Source organism: Macrotis lagotis, chromosome 3, assembly GCF_037893015.1.
Source record: "Macrotis lagotis isolate mMagLag1 chromosome 3, bilby.v1.9.chrom.fasta, whole genome shotgun sequence".
NCBI lineage: Eukaryota > Metazoa > Chordata > Mammalia > Peramelemorphia > Peramelidae > Macrotis > Macrotis lagotis.
The window spans coordinates 283086944-283104796 of record NC_133660.1 but is presented as its reverse complement, the minus strand read 5'-3'; the positions used below and the strand labels follow the sequence as shown (position 1 = coordinate 283104796).

Sequence of the window (17853 nt, the reverse complement as noted above, 5' to 3'; positions counted from 1 at the left end):
GCCCTGGCCAGCCAGGATGCCAGGGACCCCCCGGGTGAGGGTCAGTGGGTAGGAGGCCTGCTCCCAGGGGGCCCAGTGCTGAACTTTTTTTCTCTGTGGTGGAATTGGGAGGTCAAGGAGGATGCCATCCCAGAGCAGGGGCACCCTGGCCTCTTTGGTCTCTGGTCCTGGATCAGCTTCTCCATCGCTCTCCTCTCACCTCCAGGTCAGCTCCAGCCAGTCCCTGCTTGAGTGGTGCCAGGAGGTGACGAAGGGTTACTCGGGTGTCCGTGTCACCAACTTCACCACATCGTGGCGTAATGGCCTGGCTTTCTGTGCCATCCTGCACTACTTCCATCCAGACAAGATGTGAGAGGCTGGGCAGCCAGATGGGCAGGAGGGCAGGACTGGGTGGCAGTGCCCAATGAAGGGACTGGCTCTGACATCGCTTGGCCATGTGATCATGGGCATGTGTCAGCTCTCTGAGCCTCAGTCTCCTCCTCTGTAAAATGGGCTAGACATCTTTGTCCTTTCCACGGCTGTTAGTGACTCAGTCCTCCTGCTGGGGGGTGGGAGAGTGGGTGGTCAGAGTGCCTGCCCCAACCGCTCTAACCCTGACCTTGTCTTCCTGGTCCTGCAGTGACTTTGCCACCCTGGACCCCCAGAATATCAAACAGAACAACAAGCAGGTGTGTGTGATGGGGAAGAAGGGAGCCCAGGTAGATGAGCTGGGGGTGCAGAGGTGGGATCCATCAGTAAAATGGAGGCAGTGTTATCCAGTGAAGAGAGCCCCACTGGGTTACGTGGCAGAGGCCCTGGGTTCAAATCCACCCTCTGCCGCTTCCTACCTGGGGGATTGTGGACAATCCCCATTGCCTTCCAAGGCCTCATCTTCCTTACCTCTGAAACAAGGGAGGCGGGCCCCACTGGAGCAAGACTCCAGGGGGCATCTGGCTCACCCCTTCCCATTCTACTGGTGGGAAAACCCCAGTCCAAATGCAGTCCTCTCCCCACTGTGCTGCTGCAGGTCTTTAAGGCCAGCACATCAGCCTCCGAAATCCCCTGGATGGTGGCTTTGGTGGAAAAATCCCCATCCCTGGTCACCAGGAAGTTCTGGGGCTGTTGTTGGAGAGAGGGTGGGAATTCCCCTGGCTGCAGCCCCGGCTCACATTTTGGCCTTGCTTTCTGCCCCCCCCCCCCCCAAGGCTTTCGATGGCTTTGCGGCCCTGGGCGTCTCACGGCTGTTGGAGCCGGCAGACATGGTGCTCCTGGCCGTTCCTGACAAGTTGATCGTGATGACTTACCTGTGTCAGATCAGGGCCTTTTGTACAGGCCAGGAGCTGCAGCTGGTACAAGTGGAGGGTGGTGGCCGGGCTAGCACCTATAGGGTGGGCGGCCCTGAGCCCGAGCTGCCCGAGGCCCTGGGCTCCAGTCACCTGGCCCAGCGCCTCCGAGAGCGTGGTGGAGATGTGGCAGGAGCCATCCCCACCAGGGAAGCCAGAGCTCTGGCTGGTGGGGCCGAGATGGATGGCAAGGACGCTGCCCACCCAGGGCCCACCAAGGAGCTTGCCAAAGCTGCTGGGAGACAACTGAAGGAAGAACAGAGCAAGGCCAGCCTTCCCACCCAGAGCCCAGGGGCCGGAGTGGCTGCCAAGAGCTCAGGACGGGCGTCTAACGGGGACACAAGGGATTCCGGGATGCGGGCCCCCGATGCCCTAAAGGATGCAGGCAGTGATGCTGGCGGCCAGGCCAACAGCTCTGAGGATGCCAGAGCCAAGGCGGAGGGTCCCATGGTCAGGACCGGGACGCCATCCCCCGCCGACGGGCTGACGAACGGGACGGGGACCGGGGCCGTCAGACTGAGGCGGTCCTCGCTGAATGGCGAGGCTGGAATGGGACCCATCCCCCCTCCCCGAGCCCACGGCTCCTTCTCCCACATTCGGGATGCCGACTTGCTGAAGAAGAGGCGCTCACGCCTCCGGAGCAGCTCTTCCCTCTCTGTGGATGACACCGACTCAGGGGCCACAGGGTCCTCGGTGAGTGGGGTGAACTGGGGTGAGGGTCTCTGAATGGGTGGGCAAGGAATCCCAAGACTTCATGTCTATAGCTGTGTCTGGCTCTCTCCACGAGTGCACCTCTAGGTTTGCCGATATGTCTGTTAGACGTTGCGTCCTTTCACTAGACCACGGTTCACTTCGAACCTTAGCTGAAGGTCCTTGGAGACGACCATCCAGCCCTCTGATTTTACAGATGACCAATGAGGCCTAGACAAGTTAGTGACTAGCCCAAGGTCACACAGGATACGACTAGGGATTTGAACTCAGAACTTCTGACTTTAGAGTCAATGTTCTCTTGTGGGCCACACAATTTCCATTGTCCTGAGTCCTCACAATAGCCTTGAGGGGCAGGCAGAGCACAAGTGTCCTTATTTATCAGGTGAAAAAATGGCGAGTTCAGTGACATGTCTAAGGTCACATAACTAGTAAGTGATGTGGTCAGAATGCAGATCTAGGTCTTTTAATTCCTTCAGTCCATTTTCCCACTGTCCTTCACTTCACCACCCTGCAATGGGATGCATGTGGCTCAGAAGATAGTGATGGGGACAGCTAGGTGGCGCAGTGGATGGAGCACCAGCCCTGTAGTCAGGAGGACCTGAGTTGAAATGCGGCCTCAGACATTTAACAATTACCTAGCAGCTGTGTGGCCTTGCGCTAGTCACTTAACCCCATTGCCTTCCAAAAACTGAAAAAAAAAAAACCTGGCGGGGGCTCTTCTGTTATTGCTTTCTTCACACATTCTGATGAAAGGGAGTGGACCCTCAAGAAGATGGGAGATGCTGAGAATCAATGGAAGATGGAAATGAGAAACTTGTGGGGAGTAGATTCAGTGTGGGTGACATGGCCACCAGGACCAAGAGAGGGCCCCAACTCCCAGGAGGAGAGTGATAACAGTGTCAGCCCCCATTTGAAGGATTGGGTCCATTTCTGAATACCACACTGATGAGGGAGAGGATGCTGCTGACTGGGAACAGGTAGGGCTGTGGTCCATTTGAAGGGTAGAAGAGAAGGTTCTAGAAGGACATGAGAGCTCACCTCAAGTACCTGGGACTCTTGTAGACAAGGGGCCAGCCTGCTTCTGTTTGTCCCAAAGGGCAGGACCAGGAATGAGGAATGGCATGAAAAACCAACCTAGTGGCTCAAGAGCCATCCCAGGATGGCGAGGACTGCCGAGGGAGAGTGAGCTCCACGTCCCTGGAGATATTCAAGAAGCAAAGTGCAAAGGTGGATATTTGTTCAGGATGTCGTAGAGAGATAAGCCCTGGACTGGGGGCTGGGAAGACTAGGTGCTAGGGCTCTGCCACCTCCTCACTCACTTCCCTCCCAGCTCTCAGTTTCTTCAACTGTTAAGTGAGGAGGGGGTGATAAGCTCCCCCTCCCCCCTCTACTCAATCCCTTGGGTAATATCCCATCAGAAGTTATATTCTAAGAGGTTATCTGGAGGGGCCAGTCTTCAGGATGGTACCCGGGCCTGTGGCCTCAGAGGAAAGGAGTTAATATTTCTAAGGTTACGTCTCAGGCCAATGGGGCCCAGTGACCAGGACTTGCCCAAGATCACACAGTGAATAAGTATAGGTATGGTTTCAGGGAGCAGGTCCAGTAAAAAGCATAGATGAGACAAGAGCCCTGCCTGGAGGAATGGGATGATGAGCGTCCAGAACTGGGGAAGCGGCTGCCCCCTCCCCCTGCCCTTGTGACCCCTCAGCAGCAGGGCCACGGAAGGTCCTGCTCGGGCAGAGTCAAAGACCTTCTAGAGGAGGAAGACAAGATGGCAGCAGGGCCAGGTTCACCCCTTCCAAGAATTGGCCAAAGGAAGAGAGGCTGGAATGCCCAGAAAAGAGGAGGTTCTGGGAGAACCTGGAAGCTGAGGAGCCATAGGCAGAAACAGGAGGAAGGCAGATTTAGGGAGCTTTAGACTTGACCAGAAACTCTCCAGAACAATTGAAGAAGATGGAGAAGTGGATCAGTACCCTTGGAAGGCGGTGGACCTTCTCTCATTGGAGACCATGGAACCTAGCTCCAGAACTGGAAGGGACCTGAGGGCCCCCTGTCTTGCACCCCCCTTTTACAGAAGATAAAACTGAGGCCAGGAGATAAGTGATTCACCTAGCATGACATGGGTGCTGAGATGTGAACTTAGGTCCTCCAAAGCCTCCCATCCTCGGCCTGTTCTGGCTGTGGGGTCTGGGGTGATTTTATCTGGGGTGATCTCGACCAGATACCTCTAAGGTCTCATCCAGCCAGAGATTCTGGGATCTTGTTGCATCCCTCTGAGTCGATGACCACCCCAGGCCTCAGGAACGTGGACCTTGGCCCTCAGGAGCATCACCTGAGGAAGACAGCCAGTGACTGTGAGCTCCTTGGGGAAGCACAGTGCCTGGCTGGGAGAAAGTGCCCATTCAAGGTTTATCCATGACGGTCATCCTGGGTTTTCCTCAAATAGTTGTAGCCCAAATGAGTCTTATGCCTAGGTGCCCCACTCTGGACCCCCATTATCCCATTTGTACAACAGATCTGACGTTCCATGTTCTAAGGTCCCGCCTAGCTTGGACATTCTTCATTCCAAGGACCCTCCTAGCTCTGATCATTCTATTTTCCAAGATTTCTTCTAGCTTGACATTTGATGTCCTATGTTCTAAGCCCGCCCCCCCCCCCGCCAATTGTGACATTCCATGTTCTGAGATCCCTTCTGACTTGGATATTCTATATCTTATGTTGTAAGGTCCCATCTAGTTCTGACATTCTATGTTCTAAGATTTCTCCTAATTCGGACATTCTATAGTTTAGGTTCTAAGCCCCCCCCCCCCCAGCTCTGCCATCCCAGTCAGCAGCATCTGTTTTACAATGCCAATTCTGCCTTCTGTATTCTCATGGGCCTTGTGGTGCTATTTCCCTCTCTGGGAACATTCAGGGTATGGCCACACATCACGGGGTGTGGACCCTTAGAGTCTGGGAGTCGCTCTGTTGAAGAGGGAGGTGTTTGGAGGAGTCTGCAAGGCGGTGGTGGCATGGAGGGGCCTCCCAGCCTAGGGTCAGAGCAAAGGAAGGAAGGGCAGGGGAGGCGGCAGGGAGCTAAATTGGGTAACTCCAAGCCGGGCCTCAGAGGCAAATGGGAATTTCCCAATGAATGGAAACTGGACCTGGTCAGAGTGGTGGTAGTGGAGGTGGAGGTGGGGAAGAACTGTTAGGGAGAGAACAAAGGGGACCCCTGAGGGGCCTCCCCTGAAGTCAGCCTCATATGGAATCCAGATTCAAGGAAAAGACAAGAGAGAGAAGATCCCTTGGTTTGTAGAAGGCTTGGTCACATGGAAGGAGCCCCAGGGGAGTCAGCCCTCTTCCCACAGCCAAGTGAATTGGGTTGACTCACACCAATTTGGGCTTATTTCCTAGTGTCAGGGAGGGAAAGAGAGGAGAAGGACATCACTGCACTGCTGCTGGGAAGCCTGGGGGTGGGGGGGTGCTCCTGCCCCTTGTCCTTTTTCTGCAAAAGAAGGGGGTTGTATTCTCATTCTCTCTATCTCTGTCTCTATCCCTCCGGCAATGGGGTTTTGACCAGGACTTGCCCAAGATCACACAATTAATAAGTGTCAAGTGTCTGAGGCTGGATTTGAATTCGGGTCCTCCTGACTCCAGGGCTGGTGTTCTATCCACTTCTCCACCGGACTGCCCATGGTTGGATTCTCTAGGTTATCTTTAAGCCCTACAATCCTGTCAGGGAAGCAAGGGACAGTTCTTTATAAAGTGCCTTGCCAAGCATGCGGCCCCTTTGCCAACCTGGCCCCATTTCTCTGGAACAGCATAAGAGTGCAAGAAGGGGGCCATTTGAAATAAAATAGGACACAGGGAGTGTTCCACAGGGAGCGAGGAGGTGGTGGGGGAAGTAGGTGGGACCCAGACAAGTTGTTCCAGGAATATTTGAGGAAAGCAAACAAGGCCTGAGAAGGCCATCGGAACTTGGCCTGAAAAAGAGAGAAAGATCGTGGCTCATGGACCTGACCGAGGGGTTATTGAGGCTAAACCCCTATTTTACTGGGGCAGCTAGGTGGCCCCGCAGTGGGTAGAGAGTGCTAGACCTGGAGTCAGGAAGACTCATCTTCCCCAAGTTCAAACCTAGCCTCAGGCACTTCCTAGCCATGACCCTAGGCAAGTCACTTCATCCTGTTTGCCTCAGTTTCCTCATCTGGCAAATAAACCGGAGAAGTAAATAGCTAACAAGGCATTGGACACAACTGAATAATCTCATTTTATAGAGAGCTGAGGGAACTTTCCCAGCATCACAGCTCATAATTGGCAGAGCTGGTATAGGAGACCAGTTATTCTATTTTACTTATTTAAGGCAATGGGGTTAAGTGACTTACCTAAGGTCACACAACTAGCCAATCCTTAAATGTCCCAGGCCATGTTTGAACTCAGGTCCTCCTGATCACGGAGCCGGTGCTCTGCGCCACCTAGCTGCCCTGAGACCAGTTTTTGATTCCATTTTTTAAGACATGAGGCTCTTTAAAATATCTTTTTGGGGAAGGAGGGATTTTTTATTTTTATCTTTCCATTTACATATAGAAATAATTTTTAACATTTGTTCTTTTAAATTCATAAATTTTCTTTATAAACTTTCCAGTTCTCTCCCCTTTTCTCCCCTCAGTCTACCTTGAGAGGGCCAAGTTTTGACATATCATACGTGTTCAGTCCTGCAAAACATATTTCTATCTTTTAAAATTGATGCCAAGCATCAGATAGTGCTTGGGACTCCTTCTATACAACACTCCCTACCCATAGGCCCTTGCTTCTACAACGAAGGGAGGGAGGTACGGTTTCTCACATCTCCCCTCTACTTGGCCCCCTGCCAAAGGCTTCTCCATTGACACTGTCCTAGGCCCTGTCTGGTCCTGCCCACTTTACCCTGCATCCCTTCATAGAACCCTTCCCCTGCCTCTTTGAGCTCTTCCTGGCCCCCATTGCTTCCAGCCTTTTCTCTTCCTGGGCCCCACCTATTTAACCATCACCCCACTGGTTCCCAGGTCTCTGAGTCCCAAACAAAGTGAAGCTCTGAATAGTGCATAGGGCCTTTCTTTCTGTCCTTGACTTTCTTGGGGCACCTGCCTAGCAGGGGCTGTTTGAGATGAAGGGTTTGAGCAGGTTCCTTGGTTTTTAGAGCAAATTCCAAATTGCTTTCCATCATGGTGACATGGATTAACAGGCTCAGCAGCATCACTGTGGATGCAGCAGGCCTTTGCCCATCCCTCCTCCCAAGGCCAGGGCTATGGGAAAGAGGGAAAGAGAGAAGTCCAAGTAGGGTGGGGCAGGAAGTGATTAAGAATGTTTGAAAAGGGGGGTGGCGTCCAGTCTGGCAGCCCAGTGACTTGCATTCTGGCATCTGGAAGGTCTAGGGAGGAATTGGGAACTATCACAGTATCACTTCCTCCTTCCTCCAATCTGCAGCAAGTCTGAGGCCTTGAGTCAAGTACCCACAGACCAAAAGAACCCCTCGACAGGATGCCCCCTCATCCCAGGCAGATCACAGAAGCTCCTTGGCCACCCACTGGTCAGTCTGGCAGCCTGGGAATGTTGGCCTAGCCTGGTGGGTTCCACTCGTTGGAGTCATTCACCCAACAATTATTTGGTAGTCAAAGGTTGGCTAAGGCTGGCACGATGGAGTCTAGCATAGACCTGGGCATCCCAAGAGCCTGTGATCAATGCCTTGGGAGGGGACAAACAAACCCGGGATGTGAGGGTTGGACCCATTAGACAAGAAGGAAGGCTTCCTGAAGGAGGAGGCCCTGGAGTTGGCCTCTGGAAGATGAGCAGAGGCTTGGCGGTTCCAGGAACTCTTTTTTTTTTTTCTTTTGCAAGGCAATGGGGTTAAGTGGCTTGCTCAAGGCCACACAGCTAGGTAATTATTAAGTGTCTGAGGCCGGATTTGAACTCGGGTCCTCCTGACTCCAGGGCCAGTGCTCTATCCACTGCGCCACCTAGCTGCCTGGTTCTGGGAACTCTTTTTAAGGAGCTTCATTTGTCTGGAGTGTTGAGTGGGTGGGGTGGCCGCTGGAGTGGCCAGGCGGTGCCAGGGGAGAAGCTGATGGGCAGGAGGAGGATGCTTGAGCAAAGGAATGAGAGGTCCAGAGGGCAGGAGGGGGTCAAGACGATTGGAGGGATTGGAGAGAAGAAGCCTGTTAGTCCAGGCAGGTAGTAATGAGATGGCATCCAGAGGACCAGCAGCTCATTGGAGGAGACAGAGAGGAGAGAAAGAAAGGAGAGAGGAGACAGTGCTTAGGTAAGTCACTTAAATTGCTGTCTGCCTCAGTTTCTCCAGCTGTAAAATGGGGGTAATAATAATGATAACACCTTCCTCCCATGTTGTTGTGAGCATCAAATGAAATATTTGTAAATACTGAGGATAGCAGCCGGTACCTAGAAGGCCCTTAATATATGCCAGCTTTTTACTATTGCAGTGACCTCTAAGGTAACTGAAAGAGTTATTATCCCCATTTTATAGAGGAGAAAACTGAGACTCATTGAGGTTAAATAATGAATCAGATTCACAAAGCCTCTGGTCACAGGACTAGTGAGTGTTAGAGGCAGGAATAAGAGCTAGTTGGGTGACACCCCCATAGATCGGAACAGTGAAGGCAGAAGAAAGGGCAGGTTTGGAGTGGGGGGGCTCCAGATGAGCTGAGTCCGGGGTTCTTCTGCTAGTGGCACATTAAGTGGACGATCCTGAAGGCAGCTGGAGGGCTGGGCCTCGTGTTCCGAAGAAAGGAAAGGACCAACGATAGAGGTTTGGGAGCCATTGGCATGAAGGTGGTGATTGTTGGCAAGCCCAAAGAAAAGGAGCAAGAGGAGGAGGAAGAGGAAGACGAGGAGAAGGAAGGAGAGTTGGACCAAGCGATTAGGAGACTACTGGTGATCTTCAGGGGGAGTGCAGGCTGGCCAGACTTCCAGGGTCCAAGGAGACAATGGCCACTGACAAAGGAGGCAGCAGTGGGACCAGAAGGGACCTTAGAACACAGAACATGGGACGTTGGTGATGGGAGGGACCTCAGAACATAGATCATGGAATGATGAAATGTCTGTCAGAATGCCTCAGAGCTGGAAGGGCTTCAGAGACCTCCTCCAAGCCCCCCACTTGGAGCTCAGAGGAGGTGGGGGCTGAGGGCAGGGACTCCATTCTCTGCTTTCCTCCCCCCTTTTCTCTTGCTCTCCTGGCCTCTCCAGCCCTCACTGGCCTGACAGGCAATTTTCCAGGGTTCCTCAGGTTCCCTCAGGAGCTGGATCTTCTCTCTCCAGCAGGGCCCATCGTGGCCTGGCCTGGCCTGGCCTGCCCATCCTGCTCTCTCTTGGCTGCGGGCCTCAGGCACACTGGGGCCTTGGCTGTCTTTCCCTTAACAACTTTTGCTGCCTCTTCTCTCAGAGGAGGCCCTTGGGCTGATCAGCCCCTCCACTCCCTGCTCTGTAGGCAAAGGGTCCCTTCTCCAGCTCTGGCACTGGGGGCTCCCTGCTCCCAAGCCTTGCTCAGCTGGAACACACAATTCTCTGCGCCAGGAGGGTGGGTGATTCAGGATGATTGTGTAAGAGCCTCATTGTTAAAGAGGCACTGGCCCCTTCACTTTTAAGGAGGCCTCACCCAGGTCTGGCAGCTGACTCTCTCAGTGGCTAGACTGGCATTGGAATTCCAGGGATCAGGAAAAAACAACTAAGGGGCAGCCTTGGTCTTGTCTGGCCTATTCTTGAGCCAGGAGCCCGGGAATAACACCCCTGATCCCTCCTCCGTAATCCAGGCCTCTGTCCCCTGGGACATCCCAGAATCCCGCTTAGAGGGATGAGGCTACAACCTTGGAGGTAGGGTCTGGTTCCCATGGAAACAGAGCTGGGAGGAGCCTTGACTGGGACAGGACTCCAGGACCTGGGATTTCCTTGGGGACGTTCCGGATGGACAGAGTCCCTTTACCGATTCAGATAGGCGCCTTCTAGGCCAATTGAGAGGCCTGAGGGATGAAATTGCTCGTTCACGGGTTCTCCCCAGTAGGGACCAAAGGCAAGATTCAAATGGGTCTTCTTGGCTCCTGGAGGACAGAGAACCTGGAGCAGCAGAGCTGGGGTGGGGGGGGGGTGCTTAGAACCCAAAACAAGGAGTGGCAGTGAGTTGAATAGGCCTTCCTGATAGTACAGAGGAGGAGCCTGGGTCAGGAAGGCAGGACTGGCCAGACCCTGATGCCCCAGATGTGTTCTCTGAATCTCAGTTTCTCTGCTGGCTCAGCCGCCTCCTTGCACCCTCACCCCCACCAGTTTTCCAGCCTCACTGGCAGTAGCATATGTCTGCTTTGCCAGGTCTTTCCCTGGGCCTGGAACAAGCCCTCATTATAGGCCGCCTCCGAGCCCAGCCTTATATTAGGAACTGAGGTCACCAGAGACAGAAGACGATCCCTGCCCTCAGGGTTCATGCTTACTAACTGACCCTGGACAAGTCACTCTTTCTGACTCAGTTTCCCCACCCATAAAATGAGGGTGACAATCTAGATAGCCGCCTCCACCCAGGGCTGCTGTGAGACCCTAAATGAGGTAGCAAGTCTACAGCTTTCGCCAACTCTGCTATCCTTATTGCTACCCAGGGTTAGTCACATGAGTCAGAAGCAAAGGAGCCAGGATTTGAACCCAGGTCTTCTGGCTCCCTACTGGGTGTAGCAGAAAGATCCCCAGACCTGGAGGAACCTGGAGCTTTGGCCTTGGCCTTGCCTAAGCACCACATATATTCAAGGTGTCTTACCTGTCAAGTCAAACGGATCAAGTGCAGTGGAGGATTTGGGGGGTTCCGGGCCTGGCGTGAAGAGCCCAGTTCTGGCCTGGACGTCCCTGCTGTCGCATGTGTGAGTGTCGGTGAGAGTGTGGGAATGCATGTGTGTCTGAGAGGGTGTGTGTGGGTGTGTGTGGAGGGTAGAACACAGCAAGGGGGGGCACTTAAGGGGCCAGCCTCCCCTGGGTGGGGGACTCCCCCCTCTCGGTCTTGCCACCCTAATACCTCTGGTAAGAGAGGGTCTCCAAGCTGGCAGTGGGGGGGTGGCAAGGGTGGTCGAGGCAGGCTGGGAGAGATGGCCTCAGGATCCTGGGAAACAGGAGGGCCGGCCCCGAGGAGACAGGAGACGGGTAATAGTGGTTAGGTTGCCTGGTTGGAGCCGAGGCTCTCGCCCGGAGAGACCCGTTCTGGGAGCCGGCAGATCCAGTTGGGAGGCTGGCGGGCTCCAGGGCAGCTAGATTCTTTATCATCTGGGCTGAGGGCCAGGCGTGGGGAGCCAGAGGCAGAGTCAGGTGGAATCATGGACCTGAGGGGGTAAGGCGCACAAGTGAGCCCAAGGCTATGAAGGGGAAGGGCTGCTGGCAGGGCAGAGGGCCACCTGGGACTTGGCGCCTTGGGTCTCCCCACTTGTAAATGGGGGCTTTGGGTAGATGATCTCTAATACTGCTAATCTCCCATCATCTATGTTCTATTGTTCTAAGCCCCCCTTCACCCCCCAGCCACCCCCTGCTCCAGATTCTCTCCAAGGTCTAATTGTGATTTTTATGAAATGTCAGACTGGCCTAGGACATCCTAAGGACAGAACTGGAACCATTTTCCTTCTTTTGCCCAAATCACAGCATTGAAATAACTGCTTGTGCAGCTCGTCCGCTGCCTTGGGCAGCTCCCTTCTCCTTGCTGAGCCTCAGTTTACTCACCTGTCAAGTGGTTGCCTTTCAGTCTATCCTGCTTTCCTTTAAAATGCAGCTGACATGGGGGTGGGGGGAGGAGAAGAAAGCATCAGAGACCCCAGGCCCTGGACTGGGAAGACAGAAGTGCAGGAGGTCTCTAGGAAAGAGTCATGGTGGAGGGAAGGTGGAGTCAGAAGCAGCCCCCCCTCCCCAGGTTGGACTTTGGGACAAAGGTCCCTCTGTACTCAGGAGACCTTTAATGTGTTTGTTAAATTTTGCAAGAAGTCATCAGGGTTTCTCAAGGGCACCCACTCTGATGCCACCCCATTTGTCAGCCAGGGAAACCGAGGCCCCAACAGGGGTGGCAGTGTCCACGGCCTCCAGGGGAGTCTGCCAAGGGTCGGGGTCCATCTGCAGATGGCAGAATGGGGGAGGGAGGGGGCTAGACCTTGTGGGGCTCATCCCTCCACCCGAGGTGGGCCCAGCCTCCGCCGCCTCCTCAGAGACCCAGGAGTGACTGTTAGTCAAGAGGATTTGGAGGTGCAGAGGCCCTTTTCTTCCCATGGCCCCCCTTGCGGGCTCGGTTGACAGGAGCTGCCAGCCTGGGGGTTCCAGCGCCCCAGAAGTGAGACCTTCAGTCGCTGTGCCTCGCTTTCCTCCGCTCTAAACCGGGAGCCAGCGGTGCTAACGGCATGTGTACCCCCCCCGGGCCTCACCTGTAAATGGGGGGTAGCTGGATCGGGGCCCTCAGCCCCTTTGTAGCCCAGACCTTGGGTCCCCTGACAGAAGCCCCCCATCCTCTGCCTCACCCGACCCACCACTTTCTCCACAGGAGGCCCCGGCTCCGGATTCGGCCTCGGCCTCTGCCCACCAGAAGCTTGCCGGTAAGCCTGGGGCTCCTGGGCTGGGGGTGGGGCTCACCGCCCTAGGGGTCCCCACTCTGTGAGAGGGAGCCCCCGACTGGCCTCCCTCCGGCCCCGGGGGCAAGCGGGGTGATTTCTGTTTCCAGAAGTGACGCCCCCCGTGGAGGAGGCAACGCCGAGCCCTCGGCCCGTCGCCAACCCCGGGGAGGATCCCGGCATGGTGAGCGGCCTGGGCCCCCCAAGTCCCGGCGCCGGTGGGGGGTCGTGTCTGGGCGGCGCTTGTGTGGAGGGGAGGGGGGAGCCGGGGGCGCCCCGGGGCCCGGCCGTGACCCCGCCGCCCCCCGCCGCCCCCCGCAGCAGCGCTTCCAGGACACGAGCCAGTACGTGAGCTCCGAGCTGCAGGCGCTGGACCGCGAGCAGAGGCAGATCGACGCGCGCGCGGCGCAGGTGGAGGCGCAGCTGCGGGGCCTCATGGAGACAGGTGCGGCCCGGCCCGGCCCCGCCCCGCCCCGCCCCGCCCGGCCACGCCCCGCCCCGCCCGGCCACGCCCCGCCCGCCCCGCCCCGCCCGGAGCCACTGGTCCCGCTCCTTCTCGCTCCTCCCGGGGCTGGGCCCTGGGCGGGCGGGTCAGCGGCGGGGCTCGGGGCCCCGGGCCTCCCCAGCCTTGGCCCTCTCCCCTTTTGCTCACCGCCGCCCACCCCACTGGTTCCTCCCCAGTGACCTGTGATCATGGCCTCGATCCCACTCTGTCTAGTTTGGCGACCCCCCCCCCCCCCCCCCCCCCCCCCGCCGTGTGAGAGTGCTCCCCGGCGTCCTGTCTTTCCCTCCTCTCAGCTAGATTCCGTGGATCGGTGCAGAAGCTTTTCCACCCCACGATCACGCAGTTCTCTCGTTGGGTCCCACACGCCCCCTTTTCTGCACCTCTCCATTGGTCTGTAGCATCATGTTTTATGCCAAAAGCCTGGACCCGGTTTGTGGTATAGGGTGTGGGATGCGGCCCTAGGCCTACTTTTGCCACATCCTTTCCCAGTTTTCCCAGCAGGTCTTGGTGAGCAGCAGTTGGTACTCCAGAGCCTCCCGCCTTGCGGTTTGTCGGACAGTAGGTGACTCTAGCCATTGCCTACTGTTTCCTCCGGACCGGCCTGGCGCTCTGGTCCGTCACTCTGTTTCTTAAGCGGTACCAGGCAGGTCAATGACTGCCGCCTTATAGACGGTTTCAGAGATGGTAGAGCACGGCCACCTCCCTTTATATTTTTGTAACCTTTTGTAGCCCCAGATGAATTTTGTTCTATTATTTTCTAGCCCTTTTGGGGAGTTTGATGGCTATGGCACTGAAGAGTCACTTAATTTGGGTAGAATTGTCCTAATTATATTAGCTCAGCCTAACCAGGAGCAACTGATATTGCTTAGATCTGAGTTGATTTGTGTGAAAAGTGTTTTGTCATTGTGCTCACAGGGTTTCTGGGTTTGATTTGGAAGGTATTTAATGCTGTCTCCACTTACTTTAAGTGGAATTTTTCTTTCCACCTCTTTCCCATAGGCTTTGTTGTACATCTATAGAAATGCTGATGATTTATGTGGATTTATTTTATATCCTGCTACTTTGCTGAAGTTGTTGATTGTTTCAAGGAGCTTTTTAGTTGATTTTCTAGGGTTCTATTAAGCTTACAAAGAGTGAAAGTTTTGCTTCCTTATTGTCAGTTCTATGATGGAGTTTTGAAGGAAGGCCAGGGATCTGCCAGAAGAGTTAGGGGAGGGAGAGCGTCCCAGGTAGAGGGAAATGGTAGAAAGGGCAAGCCAGGCATGGAGATGGTAGCAATCAGCCACGGCAGCTGCCTGGCACAGATCAGCCTCTGTCCTCAGGCAGCTTACGTTCTGGAGGGGGCGGCGAGGAGGGGCCTCTGCCCCTCCAGACAGTTCCATAAATCAGGTGGCTTCCCAGGTGCTGACAAGCTGCAGGAGGAGGTGCTGATCCAAGAGTGGTTCACGTTGGTGAACAAGAAGAATGCTCTGATCCGGAGGCAGGACCAGCTCCAGCTCCTGTGAGCCCCTCCCTCGGGGTGGGGGTGGGGGGGTCAGTGGATCCTACCTCTGGGACAGGTCCTTCCCTTCTCCTTCTAAGTCTTGGCCACAAACCTATTATGTGTTGGGGGACCCTAGCTGAGCTGCAGAGGGGACCACAGTCCAGGATACCTAGAGGACTTGCCATGCTAACTCCTGGGCAACACATTTAAGGAAGGAAGGAAGAAAGAAAGAAAAGAAAGACAGAAGGAAGGAGAGAAGAGAGAAAAGAAGAAAGGAGGGGAAAATAGGAAGGAAGAAAAGAAAGAAAGGGGAGAGAGGGAGGAAAGATGGAACAGAAGGAGAAAGGAGAGGAGAGGGAAGAAGAAAGAAAGGGAGAGAGGGTGGATAGAAGGAATGAAGGAAGGGAGAGAGGGCAAAAAGAAAAAGGAAAGGAAGGAGAAAGGAAGGGAAGATATGAAGGAAGGAAGAAAGAAAGAGAAAAAAGGAGAGAGGAAGAGAGGAAGGAAGAAGGAAGGGAAGAAGAAGTGTGTATTCTGTGATAAAGAATCATAATAGGCCTTGGGCAAGCCACTTAACCCCATTTGCCTTGCAAAAAAAAGAATCATAATAACTCCCATGTACATAGTTTTTAATGAATATAGATTAGACTGGAAGAAACCTGGTAGGTTATCCCCATTTTACAGAAGAGGAAATTAGGACCAAGGAGACTGACTTGTCTATAGAGTTACGTAGGTGTGGGAGAGACTCTAAAGCAGTCACTCCAATGTGGTGAAATTTCAGAATTTGCAAAAGATTCCCAATAACCTTGTCCCAGACGTCCCATGACCTCCTCCTGCATTCCTGAGCCCATTTCTTAACCTGTTGGCCCCTGGATGAAAAGGCCATTTTTTCACCCTTCAGATCCCACTGAAAGGTTCTGGGAACCTGGGGGTCTTCCAGGTCTCCAGGGTGCTGATGCCCCTTTCTTCCTGTTGCAGGATAGAAGAACAAGACCTGGAGAGACGGTTCGAGCTCCTGAGCAGAGAATTGAGAGCCATGATGGCCATTGAAGGTAAAGTGGTTGGAGACATGGCAATGGGATGACCCATTCACCCCCTACCTCTCATCTCTCCCCTTCCAATTCCCCTTCTAGGTATTTGCCAATCTGATCTTTGTAAGGCTGGCTCTGAGCATGGTACTCTCCTGTTGAGAGACCTTCCATGGCTCCCCACTTCCCCTGGGACAAAGCCCAACATTAAAGGCAGCCCACAGTTTGACTCCAACCCTACCATTACAGTCTCAATTCATTCCACTCCTGTCACAGAGTCAGTGCACACTGCAACTAAACCAGTCCACTTGGTTGGTTCCCTGCCAGTCAAAGGTCATTTATTAAACTGATGTGCCAGGCCCTCAACTAATCTCAAAGGAGCTCACAGTCTAATGGAGAAAGACAATCGGCAAATAATTGTGTATAAACAAAGATCTATTGGAGCAGTGAGTCAAGAGGGAAACAGCTCTGAAGTCAGGAAGACTTGAGTTCAAATTCAGTCTGACAGATGATAGTTGCTAACTGTGTGACCTTGGACAAGTCATTTAATCCCATTGCCTTGCAAAAACACAAAGACCAAAAACAAAGAAATATAGATGGGTGAGTGCACTGGAAGCTAGCTGCAGGAAGGAAGGTTGGGACAGACTAGAAGGTGGTATTTTAGCTGGGACTTCAGAGCCAAGGATGGAGGGCACACTTGGCAGGGGATCTGGAGAAAGTTGGAATCTGGAGAAAAACTAGGGTCACTGAATCAGGGGATGTGGTGGGGTTGCTAAGGGGGCAATGGGCAGACTTTGGAGGGCTTTAAAAGTCATATTAAAGATGTTCTGTTTGGTTCTGGAGCCATAGGAAGCCACTGGAGGCTGTCGACTAGGAGAGTGCCAGGGTCAGGTCTGTGCTGAATGGAAGTTGTTGAACGGAGGGTAGACTGGAGGCAGAGCAAGCCCCTAGCAACTGGTGTGAGGGGTGAGGTGACGAGGGTCTGGGAAGAGGAGAGGAGGAGAAGGTATGCATAGAGGGTAGACAGGACCTGGCAAGAGATTGGGTCTGGGGTGGGGACGAGAGGGAGTGACCAGATTGCAATCCTGGGGGGACTGGGAGGGTGATGGAGATTAGGACAGTCATTGGACAGTTAGGAGGAGGTGAGAGTTTGGGCGGAAAGCAAAGGAGGTCTGTTGGGGACATGTGGAGTTGAAGATGTCCACAGGACGTCAGGTTGGGGATGCAACACTGGAGTCTGGGAAGAGGACATAAGCACTCATTAATCACCTACTAGGTGCCGAGTGCTTCACAATTATTATCTCGTTTGTTCCCAACCCCAAGCCTGGGAGATGGCTGCTGTGAGTAGCCTTGTTTAACATATGGGGAAACTGAGGCAAACAGAAGTGAAGTGGCTAAGTGTTTGAGACCAGACTGGATCTTAGGTGTTCCTGACCCCAGTCCAGAACTCTGTCCGCTGCACCTCCACCAGTCTCAGTTAGGGCTGGACAAATAAATCTGAAAGTCATTTGCATAAAGATGGATACCAATGAAAACAGCAAGTGATCCCCTGGCCAACCCTGCCCCCAGTGCCCTGGCCAGCCTTCCTCATTCTGCCAGGGAAAGAAACTCTGCCCTTCCTTCTCCTGGTTCTGGCTCTCCTCTCTCCCTCGCCAGCCCCCTCAAGCCCCTCCTGTCCAGTCTGTCTTGTAAGTGTCTGTGTCTGTGTCTGTGTCTGTGTCTGTCTCAGTCTCAAGCTCCTCCTGTCCAGTCTACTATATATTACCCTATTTCTGGACACTCTAGTAAACTGCCAGCACAGGAAAGGCAGAGACTGTAATTGGGGGACTGGGGGGGCAGGGGATTGCGTTGTATCTCCAGGGCTCAGCCCCTGGGCAGATCGTTAATAAATGTTCATTGGTTTAAAATGAGGAGCCAGACAAGGCAGACCCAGACCCAGACAGACAGACCAGCTTGCCCCCCAGACAAGGTCAGCCAGTCTTCTCATCTGCCCCCTTGCCCCCATCCCCAGACTGGCTGAAGACAGACGCTCAGCAGCACCGGGAGCAGCTCCTACTGGAGGAACTGGTGTCCTTGGTGAACCAACGGGATGAGTTGGTTCGAGATTTGGATAATAAGGAGAGAACGTGAGTCTGACTGACCCAGCCCCAGATTCCAGCTCAGGTTTGGGGTGTTGGGGGGGTGCCCACCCTCTCCTGCTGATCTGGTGCCAGGGCTAAGGTCT

At 54.2% G+C, this 17853-nt stretch overlaps 1 protein-coding gene across 8 annotated transcripts in view; it reads left to right on the top strand.

Annotated features, from left to right (window-relative positions):
• Positions 1 to 17853, top strand: part of EHBP1L1 (EH domain binding protein 1 like 1) — a 30592-nt gene that overhangs the window by 11937 nt on the left and 802 nt on the right. For 6 of the 8 annotated variants that reach the window (XM_074231066.1, XM_074231069.1, XM_074231070.1 and 3 more), the window contains 9 exons: positions 206 to 348; positions 620 to 668; positions 1185 to 2015; positions 12547 to 12598; positions 12724 to 12797; positions 12935 to 13058; positions 14520 to 14619; positions 15580 to 15653; positions 17641 to 17755. In XM_074231066.1, the coding sequence (XP_074087167.1) occupies positions 206 to 348; positions 620 to 668; positions 1185 to 2015; positions 12547 to 12598; positions 12724 to 12797; positions 12935 to 13058; positions 14520 to 14619; positions 15580 to 15653; positions 17641 to 17755 (1562 nt within the window). The other 2 variants (XM_074231067.1, XM_074231068.1) reach the window with 2 other exon arrangements.